General features: G+C 42.4%; 1 protein-coding gene across 4 annotated transcripts in view; it reads right to left on the bottom strand.

Moving 5' to 3' along the window:
• Window positions 1-21,728, bottom strand: part of snphb (syntaphilin b) — a 41,151-nt gene continuing 19,423 nt past the window's right edge. The window contains exons 3-7 of one of the 4 annotated variants that reach the window (XM_030423158.1): window positions 16,670-16,834; window positions 9,333-9,512; window positions 8,624-8,731; window positions 5,778-5,927; window positions 1-5,589 (exon numbers count right to left, since the gene is read on the bottom strand). In XM_030423158.1, coding sequence (XP_030279018.1) covers window positions 3,558-5,589; window positions 5,778-5,927; window positions 8,624-8,731; window positions 9,333-9,512; window positions 16,670-16,834 — 2,635 coding nt within the window. In that variant the 3' untranslated portion in view covers window positions 1-3,557. The remainder of the gene's footprint in view (window positions 5,590-5,777; window positions 5,928-8,623; window positions 8,732-9,332; window positions 9,513-16,669; window positions 16,835-21,728) is intronic. The other 3 variants (XM_030423159.1, XM_030423160.1, XM_030423162.1) reach the window with 3 other exon arrangements.

The raw sequence follows: 21,728 nt of genomic DNA on the forward strand, positions 1-21,728 counted from the left end.
TGAAATTACAAGCTGACATATTGTCGTTTACTTTCATCATGACATATTTTTTACAACACTTTAATATTGAGAGGAGGAGGACACCTCCCACTTTCTCACACCTGTTCCCTCAAAGGATCATATGGCTTTTTAGTTAAACATGAAATTGTTTAAGCCTCCTTCATTTAATCCAAAGGTTCACACAGTCAGGAGGTGGGTGTTGACAAGTCATGATTATGAGGAAACATTACTAAGGAGCAAATGTGGCAAATGTAGGTAGAGAAGAGACGGTCCTGCGTGTCTCTAAGGCATTCACTCAACCTCTTCATGGATCTTAATCTATTGTTAATGGCCGCTGCTGATGTGGATCCTTCCGATCGATGTGGTGAAAATCAAACAAAAACAAGGATCATCCTGATTATTGCTGATGTCTGACAATAACATCATTTGACCACGCAGCATGAACACTGCTTATTCTCTGTCAGTGTGTGGTTTGACAACAGCAGTTTGACTTAAATTTTGTTTGACCTGTAGATACCTATTGTGGTCAAATGTAAAGAGCAGGAAGCAACAGCTCTTATGGATGAAGGTGAGTGCTTTACAGTATTCAAAGGCATAATGACATGTATTATAGTTGTATTTTAAAGGATCTACCTGAAATTTCTGCGTAACCTTAGTCACTCTTCACCTGTTTCATTTCGTCATCAGCACGACATCAAACTTAACTGACGATGCAAACAAACAATCAATCAGAACTCAGTGGACATACAACACTTTGGATACAATCTCGACTTCAAGTAATTGCTTCAAATTCATAAAGTGAACAATAGTGCAAAAGATTTCAACCAAATGGTAAAAGAAAAAAAAGTTTCATACTGCTTATTTATCCAGCGAAGAACTGAACAACTCAGTTGGTGTTGGACAATTTTTGCTGGTTGTGTCGGGTGTTTCTCGAAGCACGTTTGGCTCATGCGTCTCTGACAGTCAGACAATTTTACAGTTGCAGGCTGCTTTTTGCCCTTATCAGACAGAAAGATTAACATCTGCACAATATCAGCAAACAGAAGAAATTGCCATTAGATTCCACTTTCAATAAAATCCTCTCGAAAAGCACATTCCAAACAAAGAAAACCCCCTGATCCTAAATGTGATTACAACCCAGATAACTTATCCATTTACATTTGGAGTGTTAACTTACATGTAGTATTCATGTCTAGAAATGCTTTACAGAATAATCCGTTGAACAAATAGTGTTTTTTTTTGCAGTGACTGACAAACTCTTGTACAGTGGACTTGAAATACACACTACCAGAGTGACAGTTAAACTACACCACAATAGCATTAAGTTAGCAGAAATATACAGCACAGACTGAGCACAACTCACTTCATTCAGATCTGCATCAAAGTGTTAAACTAAGCCAAACGTTTAACTTTACATTTAGGCTGAGTTTGCTTCAAATGCAAGCTTTAAGGTACAAGGACCAACCATATGACTTAGTACAAGGGTAAAGTCCACCCTAAAAACATAATGTCCATGTTGTTCCTCTCAACACACTCTCTGTTATGAAAAGATATGAAAAAAGGTTGTCTGAGAGGTGTTCTTAAAGCTGTAACTTGTAAGAAATCACCAGAATTCTAATTTAGCTCTGAAACTATAGGGGGCAGTGTAACCGCTAACTGCTGCTCACTGTGCTGCTTGCTTGTAGGTATCTTTGGCTGTAGTGACCAAGGACATTACCTTTGACCTAGACAGTGTTGGAGACAGAGCCAAATTCAACCCTTAGAAAGCTGCTAAGTGGCGTTTTAAAGACAAAAGCTCGACTTGCCAGGTATGAAAACACTTGGATCTTCTGTGTTGTGTTGCCCATAGAGTGTGCACACTATAGACTACCACTGACTGAGCCAGCTTACTTCTGGTTTAGCACCAGGCTAACTTGAATGAGAATAAAATAATTTAATTGTGCAGCCAATCTTCCCACCATGAGCATATTTCACAAAATGTTAAACTACTCGTGTAGTGTACTACAGTGTACTGTGACTGCACAGTAAAACCCACAAACCTCACACTGTGTCACAATTGACTGTAGACCAACTTTGTAGATTCACTAAACTTCTAAACTATAGATGTAATCACATTTTCTCAAGATAGAAACACACTGACCACAGCGAGCTTGATGGAGAAGTGGCAAATCTCGCCTTATTAATATTTGAAAGTGAGATCTTTTGGTTTAGAATCGGAAAGATGGGCAGCTAAGTTAGGCTATCTCAGGGTTACTGGGCATGGGGCTTGTGGGGAATGAAACAGAAAATTCTATTCCAAAGACAGTCTTCAAGGAAAGTGAAAAAACGTTAATTTGTGCCAAAAATCCATCTGATCATCTAACATCCAGATAGTTAATTCATTGGGCAGTAATGCAGTGTTCAGACCGACTTTAGCCTTCCTAAAATGCATACCATCATTCATTTGAATGAGGCCAGTCCAGCAACGAAGTGTTAGCTCAAAGGGCTCAGAAAACGAACAAACAAAACCCATTCCAATCTCACATATATGCAATAGATTACTTTGTGAGCGGAATTCTGTGTTTCTACTGTTTACCTTGTGATTGTCATGACAAAAGATTAAACAACTGATGCCAACTTTCCAGACTTATAACATCCTGTCTTTGAGTACTATGGAAAACCAGTATTTTTCAGTCTGGTATGCCCTCAAACTCGTGGATCTGTTACTCAAACCAAATTTCCTGAATTGTAGCTCACGTCTAACTAACATCTGACACAACACGCACTTACCAATACAGCACCTTCATTTGTTTTAATGCAGGATGGTGATCGATCTGAATGCCCCCTTTATGGTGTTGTGACCCCCTCAAAGTAAACATCAGATAAGATCCAATCTAAATGGTGTTAAAATCTAGCCAAAAGCTGAGTTTTGGACGTTTATGGTTCTTGGCGGCTTTGCTGTGGTGTTTTTTTGGTGTGTTTCTACCCTTAGAATCAACCTGAGTTCTGTTTCTTGATAATTGTAAGCTCCATGTTGAAGTATTAAAGATGGTGAAGACTCGAAGACATGATTGCATTCTGAATTAGGGTGGATTTGCCCTCACTCACTGGATTGGCTTGTCTAATGCAGACAATGGAATTCAAACGTGTCAGGATTGACTCAGATTGGTAGGCTGACAGATAAATGAACCTTCAACATTTCCCTGCACTTAAAAATAAAAGAATCAGCTTTAAACATCCAAGCACAGATCATTCATTTCAGTCAGCTCATTCAGTTTTGCACAAGTCAGTAGTGTTAGCAGACATCTTGGTAGCAACAGCAAGGACCAGTGGGTAAGAGACAATAAGGAGCAAGACCAAACAGAACAGAGTTTACCTGTCAGAGATCTTAGTCATGAATGCACATTTCCTGTTCCTTATGTTCCCCTCAGCTATCAAGCTTGATCAGAAATGGAGGACAGGGAGATTTTTCCAGCCTCACATTACAGGTATCTTCCAACAAGCTAAGGACCAAGACCCATACAGGAGAGATTGTAGTTAGGCTCTGGGACCACAGAGGTGCCGAACAGATTCTCCTCTCATATCATTGATCCGCCCAGGTCTCCCCCGCCAGCGGGGTAATGCCTCAACCCACCTCCCCTGCGCAGCGAGTGCAGCGCCACAGTGCAACAGCCACGCAGCAGTGACCCTATATGATACATGGGCTGTCCACCACGAACTGGACCGCGGCAAAGCCAAGCCACTGTTGGCACCACAGGGATTGCCACAGCTAGCAGATCGACCAGGAAGTGGCGACTCCAGTAGCTTTTCTGAATTCTACCAGAGTCAGGCGGATTATCTTCCTCTGCTGTGGCACCCCCTGTGGCCCCTTGTTCTTTAGTGTCATCTTCATCGTCCTCATCATAGACCTCCACTACAGTAACACCAGCTACTTCCTCACCGGAGGTAGATCTCCTTGGCTGGGAGGTGTGAGGTTGTTCTACGCTTGGTGATGATCCTGGGCAAATTGGACTCTGCTCTGTCTCCTCTACCTGGGATGAGCCTTCTGATAGACCAACTTCTTGATGTCTGGTTTCAACCCTGAGGTTCTCCACTGTCATCCCACCCTGTCTACCTTCTCCACAGCATCCTCCAAATGTAAGCTCACCTTGCGTCCCTGCTGATGTCTCTGCTAAATCGCACAGTTTTGGTGGAGCTGCCTCCTCCGCTGAACCCTGAACTTCCATCTTGATTCGTCCCACTGATCCCATCTGCATCTCCTGCCCTTCTTCTGATACTCTTATCGCTGTTGTTTCCTCCGGCTTCTCTGTTGCCACAGCTTCATTCTCTTTGTTGTCTTTCTCCTCCTTTTCCACTTCCTCCACTCCTTCATCGCCCCCACACAGAGGCCTTTCCATAGAACATGCCATAGTAGCGGAGCGGGGTAAGGGAGGGACCAGCGTTGTTTTGGAGACCGGAATCGGCTCTGTGGCCGTACTCATTACTGTTGCTGTGGTTACTGAAGTTGTGGTGGTGACAGAGTCCAGCTCTTCCTCCCCCTCATCAGACATCCAGGTGGAGGTGGGGCTGCAGGCCTGGGAGCGGAAAGTGCGTTGCTCTGCAATGGTATCCAGATCAGATGGGTAACCTGCTGTTGCAGGGATGGGGCAGCTTTCGGTCTGTATGCCTGTCTCCCGCAGGGGGTGCAGGTAAAGGTGATGGTGAGAAAGGCATGGATGGCTCATGCAGCCCACTCCACCCAGGCCACAACGAAAGGGTGCCAGTCGCTCACCTGTACACAGCTTCTCATAGGTGGAAGAGTGTGGCATAGTGTGGGGCACAGAGTGGGACATATGGGGGAAAGAATGAGGTAAGGTATGGGAGTATGTGTGAGGCAGAGAATTTGGTAGCGAGTGGGTCAAAGAGTTGGGTAGGGAGTGGGGTAGAGGGTGAGGCAGAGAGTGAGGCAGAGTGTGGGAAAAGGTCTGTGTGTAGGAGTTGAGTAAAGATGCAGTTTCCTCAGAGAGGAAGGCGGCTTCCAGCAGCAGGTCAGCCCGGCTTCGGATGCTACTTTCCTCACCGCACACAAAGCCACTGTCCTGGGTGCCATCACCTGACAGGCAAGGAAAGTCTGGGCCATTGCCGTTTCGGTCAGCCAGTGCCTGATCACTTAGTTTAGTGTAGGTGGAGCTCCGAGTCAGAGAACGGGCTGGGGAACCGTCACAGGAGCAGGAACCCCTACCTCCTATTCCAGGTTTTGGTATTCCGCCTGGACTCTCTCCTGATACAGATGCAGGTGCCGAACCCCCAACACGGGACCGACAGCCTGCTATGGCCTCCCCCTCTTTGGCTAATCCAGCCTGGGCTAGCTCCATGTTGAGCAAAAGGTTCTCAAGTTTGTGGTTCTGAGTGTTGATGTCCTGGAAGTACTTTTGGACCCCTATATCACCACTGAGTCCTCCAGCATCACTCAGCCTGGCACGAACAGTGTCCACAGCCTGTTTGAGCTGCTGGATCTCCTGACGCGCCTCCTTCAATGCCAGCTGAGCCTCTACACGATGACATTCCTCCTCAACCCAGTCCTCCTGCATCCTGAAAAGCTGGCCTCTCAGCTCATCTATCTCTGTGTCCCTGGGAGGGACAAAATAGAGCAAAGGGAGAAAGAAAGAACAAAAGAGAAGGGGAGAAAATAAGAGGATTAGATGGAAAAAGAAAATAGGCTTAGGATAAGGGTAGAATGAGAACCTAGAAGACATACTTAAGGAAAAACTTATAAACAAGTCAGACAATGTAGAACCTCCTCTATCTCAGTATCTCACCTGTCTTGTAGAGTGTTGATCGTTTCCTTTAACCTGGCCCGCAGGTGTCGGATACACACCTCTTTCTGTTGCAGGGGTGTGAGGTACTGCTCTGGTGGTGGAGGCCGGATTCCATGGTTGTCCGTACATGACGTGTACTTCTGATGACGTCTAGGACACAAGGATATGAAAAGTGTTTTTGCAAGTTCTTTAGAACTGATTTCAGTTCAGCAAGATGCTGGATATTTTAAAATGTCAAAAACTGTCAAGTATAGAAAGCCTGGTAAGGTTCGTAATCTTGTTCTTATATAATGATCTGGGCCCGTATTCACAAAGACTTTTATCTTAACGTTAGGAGTACTCCTAAATCGGACTAAAAGTTTTTATGTAGGAGTCGTTTCATAAAAGTAATTCACAAAGCCGCTGAGACCTACTTTTAGTTATGAAAACAGTGAACTCCTAAACTAGAAGTAACTCTCTGTTGCTATGGATGACGTCATTTTATAAGGACGCACTTAAAAGCGGTGACAATGGTGATTGGTTGTTGAGTGACAGGGCAGCCCATTGAAAAGTCATTTAGGCTACGCAATGCATGAAGTGAAAATAAGGAAGTTGCCTACAAGCCCATGACGAAGCCTATCAAAAGATATTGGATGAGGGAATGTGTTTATGATGAGAATTAAGTGCCCCCCCCCAACAAAAACGCTTCGGACAAAAATTACAAATTAGAAGATTGCGATGAAAAACGTGAATTGCCAATAAAAGCGGCATTTGCTCGAAAAGCTGCGTCAAACCACTCTCCATTAAAATTCGGGAATCATGTGTTGATCCGGGCCATTTCACAACAATGTCCAGTATATTGTAACATGCGTCAAAGACAATTTGTGTATTGATGGAATGCAACTTTTTCCCCTCTCCCTCTCACTTTTTCCAATTGACAAAAGCCCTATTCGCACGGGACTAGTATAACCTGGGGGACCTCCAGTAATTTGTAATAATTGCGGAGGTCGTCTGTGATCTTAATCCCGTGCGAATCTGCTATGTCCATAATTTGTAAAGTAAAAATTCCACCGCAAATTACCTATCATATTTCACCAAACACAGAGGTCATGTGATAATATTAGTCCCGTGCGAATCGGCATCTATGTGATTTGGGGTCGTTTTTTGTTTTTCTTAAGGTTCGTTGTGTTTTCCACACCTTTTTTCTGCCTTTTTCCCAGTCGAGAATTATGGAGGCTGCGTTGGGAATTATAAATAAAAGTTTTGACAGCATTACCAATACAGTTTTGACAGCATTTTGCAAATTCAGGAGGCTCATCAGAAGAGCGAAATTTCGAAAGATGATTAGATGGATTACATGCATGGCAGCATGCGGTAAGGAACATTTTTCTATCTTTCAACAGGCTCACCAGTTATTATATTAAAAATATCCATATCTAACAGTTGTTCTGCTCCAGCAAGGGCTCCGGTTCGATCGACCCGGGGGACAATGTCAGTAAATTAGAGTTAAAACACAGACTTTGCTTATCCTGTGCGAATGCGCCGCACGAAACACGGACGTGGTGGGATAATTTCTAAATCACTTGAGGTCCTCAGGTAATACTAGTCCTGTGCGAAGAGCTGCATTTTCCCCGTAGCCAAATACAGGTGTGTTGCCAAACATTTTAACTCTGGCGTTATTGGATTGTTTCGGTTGGTTGGGAACGTTATTGCGTCCCTCACCAACTCCACCACAACTTCAGTCCCTTCGCGGTCCATCCAACATCGTTTTAATAATTCCCTGTCATTTAGCGTCTCCAAAACATTCAGCTGTGACTAGTTCTTAGCGAGTTAGGAGTCCTCTGGACTACTTCTAAGGTCTCCCAGACTTAGGTGCTACTTTTAGGCTTAAAATGTTTTGTGAATAACTCTTATTTTCAAAAATTAGGAGTCCTAAAGTTACGACTGACACGCCCATTATTTTTAGGAGTTGCTCCTAAATTCGCCTGTTAGGAGCTACTTTTAGCTTTAAGATTCTTTGTGAATACGGGCCCAGATAGTTTCTGATTTAAATTAAACAACTTGCAAAATTTTAGACTGCATTTTTACTTTAATTTTTAAAATTGTATAGGTATGTATTGTATTTGGAAATAATTTAATATTCGAACATTTCTGGCTTCTCGTTAAATGCACAATATGTCATTTCTGCCGCCAGGGTACACACTACAAAAATGAATCAAAAGACTTTTGCTAAATTATTATATAGATTATTTTATTTATCATTATTTTTATATAGATTTTGATGAAAATGTGAATGTAGTACTGTATCAGCACAAATATTTTCATTAATATTACAGTCTATTCACAGTGGAGTACAATTGCATGTGAAAAAAAAAAGAAAAGAGTCTTTTGTGGCTCCAGAGCAGCATGTAATCTGACAAAATTCCCTCCAGTGATGTCACTCTGTGGCTAACTTGTACTGTGGGTAATCTAGGCACCAGGTTGTGAAAAGGCAGAAGAATTCATGGAATACAAAGTGATATCTCTGGTTCTGCTGTATCGACTTTATTCACTTGTTTTTAAACTGTCCATAATCAGTCCAACAGTGTAACAGGACAGCAACTGTAGATCAGTGGCTTTTCAAAACCTGGTTTCTACAATACCCTAAATCCAATTTAGCCATCTATATATGTTCTGGGAATATTGAGATGTGATTTTCAATGAATGGCAGAAGTCATACTAAATTTCCATTTTTATTGAAATTGTTCATATTTTGTCTGAAATGAATGCACTCAATCCCTCTAGGGATTATGTTAGACAGGAGCACCGATTAAGAGAAGCTTTTCATCTCCATTACTGAACCTGCCATGCAGTTTCCAGTGCCTTACCCTTTGGTAGGGCTGCAGTCGCTGCCTTTACAAGAGCCTGAGTTGCTGCCGCTACTGACAGAGGCGTTGCCATAGGGATCTCTGTTACTGGGCGCGGCTGGTGTTCGCCTGTTTCAAAGTAAGAGGAGACATTTTAATCTGTTCCTGGAAACACACCATGAAAACTTACTCCAAACAACAAGGTGACTGTGAACTTTTTGAGCTGTTGAGCAAAACCATTGTCACATTGAAAATAGAGAACATGAATGGGGAAAACGTCAATCCAGGTCCGATGACATGCCAACACAACACAGAAATACACAACTATGCACAAACACATTGCAAATACAGAGGCCAAACTCACTGATAACAGACCACAGTTCTGCCTCAGACACAAGGACACATAATAGTGATGTTATTCAAAAAGGGAATGTCCTCTGCAAAAATGAAAAACAAAACAAAAAACTAAATACACAAAAATATAACCACAATAAGCATTATCAAAAGGAAATAGAGTGAAGATAAAAGGGTATGAACATGAACAAAAAACAAGAAAAGAAGAAGAGGGTAGCAGGTCAGACTAGACATGATGAGATGGCAACACTTCTCTCGAATGTTTTCCACAATATCAAATTATGAAACATTCACAACAGTGCAAAGGATCTCATCATTTCCATGCTTCAGATAATCAAAACTGATGGGGAGGAAGGAACAGGGACTCAGGACAGACCGAGAGCGGGGGGTAGAGGGAGAGTTTGTTGTGCGGCTGTGGCGATCTGGAGATTTGGTGGAAGCGTATCCTTTAGTTGGCGACTTGGTTGATGCATAGCCTTTAGTCGGGCGCATTGAGACCATATAGCCTGTCTCCATGGGAATGTAGTCTAGCTCTATGAACCTGCAGTAGTCAAACCTGACCAGGCAGAGACAACAGGGTGTTAAATCACACAGGACAGCAGAGGACCACACCAGAAAGATACAACGTGCATTGTAAGTGCAAGTGTATGCACAGCGTACTATTGAGGTGAGACAAAGCTGTCTTGCTTATAGCATCATTTAGAGCCCAAGTTGCAGGCAGCCGATGCTAAATATCAACAAGCACTCAAATACTGACGGGGCCCAAGAGAGGTGGCTCACTAAAAGCTTTCAAAAGGAGCAGTGAGACGGCTCACTTTTGCTTCCATACGCACTATGTGTTGTCATTTACTGCTATGAGGCCTTTACTGGCTCAGAACAGAAGCTAATAATCTGCATCCTGAAACACGATTTACAAGAGGTAAAATGTTCTAAGACTCTACAGGGCAGCAACAGGATTATCATTTATTCTATTTCACTCCACACAAACTTTAGGCAGACATCAAATCAAACATTAATTCAACCTTTGACACATCTGACACAACCCAAAAGATCGTCAGAGCATAACAGTACAACATCTCTTATCAGGACAAGTAATATTTATGTGCTAAAAACTGCATAGACTAATTAAGGACAGGCAAGTGCATTCAAATATTAAAATGATGTGGATTTGGCCAGATATGAAACAGTAAAGACCAGCACAACCTTGGACTATCTAACATCCCTGCTCATCTTTCTCTACACATTCTGCCAGAAATTATGTACAGTAACTGCTATGATGAAGTAGCTCTCTGCTCCCTTCTCAGACCATAACATAAAAATTATTAATTTACAAAACATTTTTGTGGATATGCCTATTAGCTTTTGTTAAGAGAATTACATAAAAAATATCTATGCCACTCTCATGTGTGTTTGTTAAATTTGAAGCTAAAGCCAGGAGGAGATAACCGTTTAGCATAAAGAACAGAAACAGTGGTACAAAGCTAGCTTGACTCACTCCAAAGTAACATTTTGAGATTCCAGCTAGAGTTTCAGAGGCTAGCGGAGTGGAGGCCAGCCCACACTTGATTTCAGGACTTAGTCTCTTCCATAACTTTCACTTTTTTTATTGGTGTATGCTTATAATGTAGTGTAGTGTATACACTAATGTGTGGGACACGGGAAAAAAGGTATTTATTAGAGATGCTTGTTGGTGGATAATGCTTGTAGGTTAGGCAGGCTAGCTAATTCTCCTAAATTTAGCTCAGCTAAGTGAAGTCAGTGCTGACTTTAGCTTCATACTGTTCAATACAAATAAGAGTGGTATTGATCGTCTCAACTAACTATTGGCAAGAAAGTGAATAAACATATTTCTCAAAATGCTTAACTATCCCTTTGAACTAGTCATGTCTGACAATGCACACAATTGCAAAATAAATCACCTTAAAGACCATGTTAATCCATGTCTATCATTTCAGTAAAAACAGTCTAGGAAACAATTTAAATAAACACACATTTTCAGCTTCAACTAATGCTATTATCCTGCTAAGGAAAATAAAGTTGTTGAGTATCACCGCACATAGTACATAGTTATATCAGTGGTAGCTAGGAAAATGAAGGGTGATCTGTGATGGGCAACTTCTGTCATGACTTTCTTTGCTAAAAAAATTAATGAAATGTTTTATAATAAGTGATATTGAATAATTCATACCAAATGTTGTAATGACCTGTTACTTTAAAAGGACATGACTGTTGCCCAATCACTGGTCTCAGAAAAACGGGGGGAGGGGACAAGCACGACCAATCAGAGCAGCCATGAGGGATTTTCACACAAGACACAATAACTTTAAGCCGCTGCAGTGAGATCCAAATCATGGACCCAACTCAGTGACTTCACCAAGCAAACTGCCTCATGTCTGACAGACACAAGGGAATCTGGTCAAAAACGGAAACCGGAATTTCCTGCTGTAACTATTGGAAGGGGGAAAAAAATCAAGTTTACAAATGAACATTTTAATTTATAAACATTAAAATGAACTGTTGTTTGATTAACTACACTGCTGCAACGGCCTCACATGGCCTGGTAGGACCAGTAGCTTATGGTGACTAATGTTAGCTAAAGCTAGTGTTGGGCCTTGCATTACACAAGGCCCAGTTAAGGAGTGTTTAACAACAATAAAAGGGGGATTTAGGTTAAATTTAGCTATCAATAATAATTAATGATTATTTGGGATCATTATTAATTATGATAAATAATATGATCCAATTGCATTAGATCACCCTTGAAGAAGGGAAAAGATAGCAATTTTACTAAATCAGTCTCATAAAAATGTACTGAACTGTTTATAACTCTGGTTAATAATTAACTTAATAACTACAACCAAATTTACCATAACAGCTGTAATGGTTGAAGGATTTTGGAGTTCTTGACAGTGTAGAGGTTTGCAACATTCACTCTTGTACAATATTACATAGACAGCAAGAAGGTTCAAGGTCTTTTATTTAACACAAAGATGGAAACACAATCTAACTAACATGTACTATATACAAGTGTGTGTGTGTGTGTGAGTGTGTGTGTGTGTGTGTGTGTGTGTGTGTGCCTGGCAGAACAAAGAAACAATGGCGGTCAATGATATCACATGTGGGTGTGATATGCTCTAGCCTCAAGGAATGTGTGTGTCTGTGGGTATGTGTGTGTGTGACATGGTGCCAGGTTATAGAAGATGGTTAGGTGCATGCAGAGACTCTGAGTCTGTGTGAAGCATAATTTGACTAATGTTGGTATTAGCTGTCTAGGAAAGCAAACTACCAATAACTTGACTTGAGGTCACAATAACACCAAAACATTGAACAAACACATACATTGAACACATTACATCAACCAGAGTTTAAAGTCCTGTGCTTAGCTGTGCTATGGTTTGCTTTCTAAGCCCAGTTCAACGTTGCCAGTCTCTGTGGTTGCAGGAGAAAGCTGGGGCTCCAATGTTGAACAAGCTGTTCTTGCTGTGCAAGGTTTGATGAAACAGAGGAGGCAGAGGAGGAAACTGGTCGCTCCTTTTCCTTTGTAAGGATAGCAGCTCGGTGCTAACCTGCTTGGAGTTCCTCAGATCCTCAGGTTGGCAGGACCTTGTGTCGCTGCAATGAGAAGTTCTTTGGGCCTGCTGCCAATGCAGCTTGCAGCTCTCCACAGCTTGTTGGGCACAGAAGAAGGGATCTTGAAGGCAGGGAGCCCTGTGAGGGGAGGTGGAGAGGAGCCCTTGAAGATCCGAAGTTGAAGGAGTAGAGGGCGTTGAGTGAGAGAGGGAGAACAATGAATGCTCTTGGGTTTTGACTACCTGATCAGCGGGGGGTCTGTCACCCTGACCAATAGTAGCTCAAACCTGAATTTTGCACCTAGGTGTGAAGAATGGGACACTGAGTTCAGTTCAGAGTCCATTTTGAAATCCACAATGAATGACTTCATCTGTGGGTCCCAACGGTAGCCGTTTTTAAACAGCGTCTCCGCATTATCTCTGGAGCGGTAGTTCGGCAATTCTCCGCCGATGGTGATTCACACAGAGCGAAGCATCTCCGCCTTCACGTGTGTAATTCACACAGAAAGCCGGCGCTGCGGCTCCTAAAGAGGCGTGACAGTACACGTCATATTAATGATGTCGGTGTTTCCCAAGGTGTTCCCCTTGTCTATCTAAACCCGCGGACAGTTTATAATCATATGGATGCTGTTATAATGTGTAGTGATTGAGATCCTGACCCACCAAACATCCTGGAAAGTGACGGAGTTAAGTTTTTCGCGCTAAATTACATAATTATACATAATCACCATCAGTAAACAGGACGCTGTCTGACTCTGTCACTCGCGGGGACGGAGACTGTTTTCTGGGGGAAAGTTCCCTGAAGTCTCGGTCCGGAGGGCTGACTGATTTATTTTCGTCACAAATACTGGGTGAGTTAAATTTTTTTGCCGGTGACAGGCGCTGTTTTTTGAGCAGAAATGTGAGGAAGAGTCAGAAGGACAGACAGGAGGACAGACGCTTCTCCACTTACAGCTGTGGTATTTGTTTTCCTCATATAAGCTGCCAAAGAGAGTTACAGTTACTACGTTACTTTTGTTCGGTCCTGTAACGTTGCTTTGTGGGGCATTTCTCTGTATTTAGTTGAGTGAAGGACCTGTGTAGTTATCAGACTGTCTGACCGACACGCCCTCGCTCTGCGCCTCCGGATTATCCATTCACAGTGGGACGGCTCACCAATAATTCGGCCCTGATACTACCTCCAGAGGCGGATCAGTGCCTGAGCGAAATTTCTCCCCTCTCCGCATCTGAAACTTTCACACAGGGGAGAGTGCGGAGAATTGGCGCAGGATCCCCGCATGCAAACGGCAGTGTGAAAGAGGCTACTAGCAAAATTCATGCTCGGGACTTTACAGAGTCAGTTTTTTGATTTTATGACTTTTCTCCACTTTTGCTATTTTTTCAGCATTTGGTCATTGTTCAGGAAAAGTTTTATGGAGGCACAAGGTGCAATATGTAAGAAAGTTCAATGAAACCATAAAAAATACAGTAATGACATCTATGTTGTTTTGCAAGAATATCTGCTGATGTTATCATGCTGTCCCAGTCCAAAGCTCTTGTGCTAGCAGTGTAAACTCTAACACTCACCTGATGCTCCGAACTTCCAGTTAAGATTGCTAGAAGAAGAGCTAACCATGCTAACTGGTTAACTGCAGCTACAGTTAGCAGCAGTAAGCAGCTACCCTGGTGAGAGGCTGCCCCATTTGCTTTAGGTGTGAATGTGACAGGTGGCCAATTCTTACATTTCACACCTTCAATTCTGAGGTCGTATTTAGATGTCAGAGTAACTGCAACATATGGTCAAATCAGGCATGTTTCATAATTCACTGGAGATTGTTTGTAACTGTTCAATGTAATACAGCTTTTATTACAAACTAACACAATGTTGTGTTATTCTCTCTTCTTTGTGCAAACATACACTGTGCTTTCATATTTTATTTGTGCGACCCCTACTTCTCCAAGTTTCTAGCAAGGGTTGTGGTAAGGAAAAGTGTCCCGTGTGATACAAAGAGGGAGGAGGCCAGATATTGACTGCTCAGTAGTTTCTTTGAAGATCAATATATGACAAAAGCCAAGACAGAACACAAAGATGCAGAGGGAAGCAGCTGAAGCAGTGAGTCTGGAGAGGGACAGAATTCACAGTACAACAGTGTTTCAGGTGTGACAGTCTATCCCAACTGTGTGCTGAGATAGATCCTGTGTTTGGACTGTGGGTGGTGAGTGACAGTCTGGTGGAGGTGGTCATAGGTAGGCTGTAGGAGCCAAGTATTGCCCAGGAGACAGGTGTTGGTCTGTGTTAGTGGGTGCGGTAAAGAAATATTGCTTTATGCAGTGCTTTTTTTTATGGTACAAACAGACTGTCGATGATGTCGATGTCCCACCAACTCTTTGTTCTTGAACTGGTTAGTGTATGTCAAAAGCATGGTGCTAACCGTTATTCACTGTGTTGTGAACCAGTGATAACTTGTGATCAAAGTATGCTTCCACAGCACGATAGCAATATCTGTACTGTGCATGTAGCCACTAAACACAACTTCATGCTACAAAATGTTACATGGAACGAGGACCGAATGGTGTCACATATACTCCAATTCTAGCGTTGAGTGAGTATGTTAATGCAAGTGCATACCTGTACATCTTGGATTCCCTTGTTTTGTCCTGCCAGGACACTATAGATCAGAGGTGACATGAAACAGCACACATACACTCACATACATACAGTGCTGTGCTGTTTGCTGTTGCTGAAGAACACAGAGCTCCAGTGAGCATCCCAGTGTTATTTTCACCATATATATAGTGGGCTATCTGAAGGATATTTGCAACATTTCAATTTCAGTTAAGTTTAAGTTTCAGTCAATTAGGCAGGTCAGCACTGCAGCAATTAAGTGTTCACTAAACCCTGCCAATCATTGCTTAGCAACTGTAACAAAGCATAGTAGGCCTGTCAAACTTTGGATTCCTCCACATGCTGAAGCAGTGCATATGGGTCATTTACAGGTTAGTAGTTTGTTTAGTAATTAGTTTGAGTAACACTCAAAGGTCTAGGAGCATGTCATTATTTACCCAGGCTACAACAGCGTATGGGGTTACAGGTTAGAAAAAAAATCAACCCAATTATGTAAACTTAGCAGCTGATCAGGATTCTGTTAGATCAAAATAACAGCTTTACATTTTTCCTCAGCACACTAAGACTAATTAACTCTACAGGGTCATACAAGAAAATGTTTTTTTCTTGAACTCTACACCCTCTACATGGATCATCATCATCCTGAGAAGACGCTTAATAACTTCCAGCCTGGTGCGTGTTGCTTTAGCTTCAGTTTGTTAGCATGAACTCAGCCTGAGATAGTGTCTTAACCAGTTAATGGAGTCAATGTTTGATTAACTAGCTAGACCCGAATGAACCGAGTGGTAAATCAAGTGTAAAAAGACATATGTCTAACATAAAATGGAAAGCTTGACAAGTATACCAACATAAACTGAAGGGCGGAGCTTAGCAAAAGGAAAATTGGTGAATAGATCATATTCACATGGTAGCCATTTTCCTCGGACGGCGTGCTCAGGGTGGGAAGCTCAAATGTCCTACTGCTGTAGCGCAGGTTTCAAGTCGTATAAAAATGTAGGGACTAAGAAAAATTATTATCATTTCACAGCTTCTCTATTGATAAGTAAAAAGACAATGTCCTGTATCATGAAAATTCAGAGGGCTTTGGGGCCATAATTCAAGGTAAAACAAAGCATTAGCTACCTTTAAATAGCTAAAATTAGTATTTACCCACTACCATTTGATAGTGTTACATGATATGAGTCTTACATTAATCATTAAATATTAACATGTGTCTCTGACTAATTTAATGCTAACATATGCTAACAGTTATTCATAATCCATTGTCTTTTCAGTTGCTGATCAATTAGGAAGCTGTGACATATGACATAATTCTTTTGATACCAGCATTTGAGCTTCCCACCTTGAGTGTGACGTCAGAAGAAAATGGCTGCTGTCCAAATATGGTGTATTGAGGGAAAACCATTTAAGCTGTTATCCAGGTAGGTATAAATGTTGCCTGTGTGCTGTCGTTGGTCTTGTTTTAGTGGCTACATTGCATGCCGGAGCTAAAGCTACAGCTACTGAGCATGCTGAGACTGTAACTGAAGTGAGTCTCACGCAGGGGGCGCGGGCACAGGAATGGCCACCGGCGCTGTGGCCCCTGATGCAACCGTCCCCGTCCCTGTCCCTGACACAGACTCCAGTTTGGGTACTGGGACGGGCGAGGATGCCAAGATTTGCTGCAATCTGCGTTTGGGCTGCAGCACCTTCAGAGGGTTGAATCTGAGGAAAAGACACGAGAGAGAGGACACCACAACTACAGATTGGACTGTCTGTAGCTACATATTACCCTACCAATAAAACCACTACAACCGCTAACCAGATGTCTTGGCTGCAGTCTAGGAACACATTTATCATTCTGTGACCCAAACATGATAAGACGAGACAACTGATTAAAACACTTTAAATCACTTGACACACAAGTGAGTTTTTGGCAATATGCAGTAGAACTTCTTCAGCTCATCAGACAACATCAATGCCGAATAAGCTTTCCATAGAATTAAAGTAGTGACTTTGTAAAACTGGACCACAGATATAAACCAGGAATCACCACCATCACATTGTATTCATTAGTTATAACACATGCATTCTGTGTACAACATTTCTGTCTGAGCCTATACAGCTTAATGGATGGTGAAAAACTCATTAATGATCCCTGTAGATAACAAACCCCCATAACATGGTCTCATCCGGTAAACTGGCCAATGGAGTCCAGTAGCTGTAAAAGAGAAACACATCAACGTTCTCGACAGACAGTGCTCGGGTTTCAGTAAACCTGCCAATCATTGGTCAGTGTGTATGAGGTGGCAGAGTGCATTTAGTTTATTTTAAGTCGATCTTCTTGTCAGTAGGACCACAGCTCCTCCATCAGGATCATTAGATCTAATTGAAAAAAGTACAGAAACAAAGTGGGGCAAAATGCTGACATGAGCATGACTGCAGCAGAGAGGGAGAGAGGAGAATGCTGAGTAAGTGGTGAGGTGGCCATTTATAAAGGGCTTCTAAGTTGCAAAGCATCATTTTATTAATGATTAAAAAAGCGATGTCCTAATGCTTTATGCTGAGTTATAAGCCTAATCAAAATATGTTAAAGTCATTAATAGTTAAGTCAATTATCAAGTTATAAATAAATAGTATGGAGTATCCAAGAAGTCTGCAGTGAAAGATCTTAAAGCCAGGGGTTAATAAGTTATTTTAGAAGCATTGTTTGTTATTTTTGTAGAAAATCCCTTAACCCTTAGAAACCTGACAGCAATGAATTAAACAAATGCTCGGAGAAAAAAACGCAGAGCCTACACAGGCTTCTTAGAAGCCCAAAAGCTTTTTTACCTACATATCTGGCCGAACGTCTTTGCAACCTAGTCGAACAAGAAAGTCATAGAAAGTGTAACCAAAATGTCCTAATACTGACATGCTAGCTTGGCAGTGGTGAGTGCTAACACTAACAATTATTTCCATTGACTATGTGTTTTCTTAGAAGTGAATGAGACTTGAGGTGGTGGAATACGGTTAGCGATGGCAACAATGATGTGTATGGCCCCAAAGCGGCAATGGGTGTAGTCTGGCAGTGTGTGATCAGGTGTTTTGGTGGAGTGGATTCCAAATTCAGCCTGCTCTTGCTGGGTTCAACAATCTAACAAACCCCAGCTTTGATGAGTCATTAGGATCACAGGTTTCCTGTGTTACATAAAACACACAGAAAAACAAAGTCAGTTTTCTGTAATTGGTAAAGAATTTTTTCATAATTTAGATCCAGATGTTCTGCAGCACTTTTCCAGAAGGTTAGAGGTCTGACTGTCCACTGGAGCATTCTGCCTGATGGAAGTAAAAAGGTAATTTTTTGTGCACTTGCATTTTTTTTAACTGATCTGTAAAGCTTTAGTAAATTATTTGTTAACCATTAATAAAGTAATCAGATACAACTCATAAATCTTTATAACAGGCCCCTGATTAGAAAGTGATATTAGCTGTTTGCATTGTGGGTATGCTGTGCTCATGACGTGTTAAAGGTCCCATATTATGAAAAACAAGTTTTCTCTGGTCTCTACATTTATAAGCTGGTGCTCCCTGAGCCTGCCAACTCCCAGAATGAGGAAAGCAAAGGAGTCCTGCATGGTCTCTGCAGCTCACCCACTGGTAGAATGGGGCTCCTACAGGCTGTTCACATTCAGCTCCTGTCCTTATGTAACGACAGGAGAGATTTCATAGGCCGGCCTCCTCTGTGCGAAAAACACTCCCCCCTCTCCCCGGAGATATCCGAGAGGGGGGCGTTCATCCCCAAGGTGAAGTTCGATGTGTCTAGCGGTAAGATTGCAGTGTTTCGCAATGCTGTCGCTCAGAGTTAGACACACAAATTGCTCTGTTGTTGGTTGTATAAATCAACATAAGAGCCTATATTGTGTCCCAGCTACAGAACAACAGAAGAGACAGTGGTTGCGTTATTTTTTTACGACAAGGTGCCAGCTGCGCTTCCTGTTAGTTTGTATGTGTGTGCTAACCACTTCACATCGGACTGCTTCAGTAACGAGGGTCAGTACAATGCTGGCTTAGCCTCGACACTGACCCTCGTAAAAGGATCAGTCCCAACCATACCGGACCCAGCAACTGCACCCAAGCCACAGGTAAGTGTCGCCACGTTTTGATAGTATTTACAGTTGCCAAAGTTACCTTTACTGTTAGCAGGAGCTAGCATTAGCTACATGGTAGTAACTGTAACAACACATCGAGCAAACTAATATTATTCAGACACACTAATCATTCTGAAACGTCCTGCTGCAGCCACAGAGTCTGTATTTCTTCAGGAGCCTCTCATTCTCGGTCTGATTCTGGGTCAAACTGATATGGTTGAACAACAGCATCTCAGCGAGCCATAGTGATACATCCACCGTAAACATTAGCGCTTGCTACCGCTAGCGTAAGCAGCATCGTCTCCCTGAGAGGGGCGTGTGGCAGGCAAGGCAGGCCTCGACAGATGGAGCTCATTAGCATATAAAGGTGCAGGCACAGAAACAGCCTGATCTTAGTAGAGCTCACTTGAGTGACTTTCAGACAGCTGAAATTCATGACCACGGATGGGTTTGAGGCAATACATTTGAAATACAGTATTGTTGAACCTCTGACAGCTGTGTGAAATCGATGAAAAACAGTATAATATGGGACCTTTAAATTTAAAAATGATCAAGCTGCACACAGACACACACTGAGAGTATGTTTTTACACCCAAATTTTTCTCCTGCTGAAAAGGTAATCTGATAGGTTTCCCATTTGGTGTTATGGCAAGGAGCAACACAACTGAGTAACAAAATGCGTGACACTCAGCAAAGGCTGAGGAGGGAAAGGAACGCAGAAGTGTGAATAAGTTGGATGAATCAATACGCTCCTGTCATCAGTGCAGCTCCATCTGGGCTCGTATTAATGAAGTTCCTCAGAATCCCACTGAAAGTTAACCTCAGACTATAAACACTCCTACTTGAGAGTGAGATTTGAGAGTAATTTATGAGGCTTCCAAAACCAACTCGCAGTGAGCAGGAGGACTTTAACTCAGCAGCAAAAAGGTTTGAGATATTAGACAGCGGTACAATTAGACATGCATACATATATATACATGTAAAGGGAAATATTGGTAAGTTATGTATTTAAAAATATGATATTTACCAATAAGCAGTTTGCATTGTAGCCTGTAAGTAAATATTTTCAAGCCAGAAATGGTGCTGAAAAAAATACATCCACATGCACTGAAAAATAGTAATTGACTTGGCTTAGCTACCTGACATATCCTCATGTATTTTGTGATGCCTAAAATAAAGCTGCCTCTTGCACATATTATGCAGTATTACACATGCACCTCTGATGTTGCAAAGACCGTGGTGGCTGTGATGCATATATCCATGGAGAATATGGAATCCTGTCATCCATTGTCCATTCCCCTTTTAACAACAACGCATTAACATGTATCCTGGGTTATCCAATCACAAGTGGACATCTCCAAATCCTTTAATTGACACCGGGCATTAGAATGTCTTGACATGTGCCTCAAGTGACCACTTGTGATCAGATCTCACTTCCTCGCTCTATATGCAAATAAACACTTACATCACTTAGACAGAATATTGTTTTGCCTTTTTTCACATAAAGAAAGAAAGAACTTAAAGGGGCACGAGGGAGATTTGGAGAACAAAAATTTTAATATTGAAATTAATGAGGTCATAATACAAACTCAGAAATATTATTTCCATAACTAGGTAAACAAGCTGTTCTCAGATGAATATACGGTCCTAGAACACTGTTTGAAACTAGTAAGATTTAAACAAAGTAAACAACGCTCAAAATTGTGTTATTTTTTAAAGGAGTCTCAGGATATCGGGGTTACTAGTTTATTGGTGAAATCAGTTGAAAAAGACGGTGAGTTGTCAAACATCTGTCCTGTTGCCACATGTGTTCAGATGCCTCCCAAACCACTGTGACAACTTGTTTAAATGATTGTATCATGGTGGTCACTTACACTTGTATTTACAGCTGTGCACTTGGAATTGGATCACACAAGATGCATATTAATGCCAGGTCAAAGTAGACAGGTGAGGAAAATGTAGTTATTTCTGTACAAATATGGACAGTATGAAACAATTTGCAGAACTGGAATGAATCCTCCTTGAACCGGCACCTTATCGTGGTGGAGGGGTTTGAGCACCTGAATGATCCTAGGAGCTATGTTGTCCGGGGCTTAATGCCCCTGGTAGGGTCTGCCAAGGCAAACATGTCCTAGGTGACGGGTCAGATCGGTTCAAAAGCCCCTAATGAAAGATAGAACACCAAGGAAGATTACGTCGCCCGGATTGGCGTCACCGGGGCCCCACCCTGGAGCCAGGCCTGGGGTTGGGGCTCTCAGGTGAGCACCTGGTGGCTGGGTCTTTGCCCACGGGACCCGGCCGGGCGCAGCCCGAACGAGCGACGTGGGCCCGCCCTCCAGTGGGCTCACCACTCGCAAGAGGGTTCAGAAGGGGCTGGTGCAGTGCGATTTGGGTGGCAGTCGTGGGCGGGGGCCCCGGCGGCCCAATCCCCGGACGGTGACTCTAGCCATGGGGACATGGAATGCCACCTCACTGGGGGGGAAAGAGCC

This window comes from Sparus aurata, chromosome 7 (assembly GCF_900880675.1).
Source record: "Sparus aurata chromosome 7, fSpaAur1.1, whole genome shotgun sequence".
Lineage (NCBI taxonomy): Eukaryota > Metazoa > Chordata > Actinopteri > Spariformes > Sparidae > Sparus > Sparus aurata.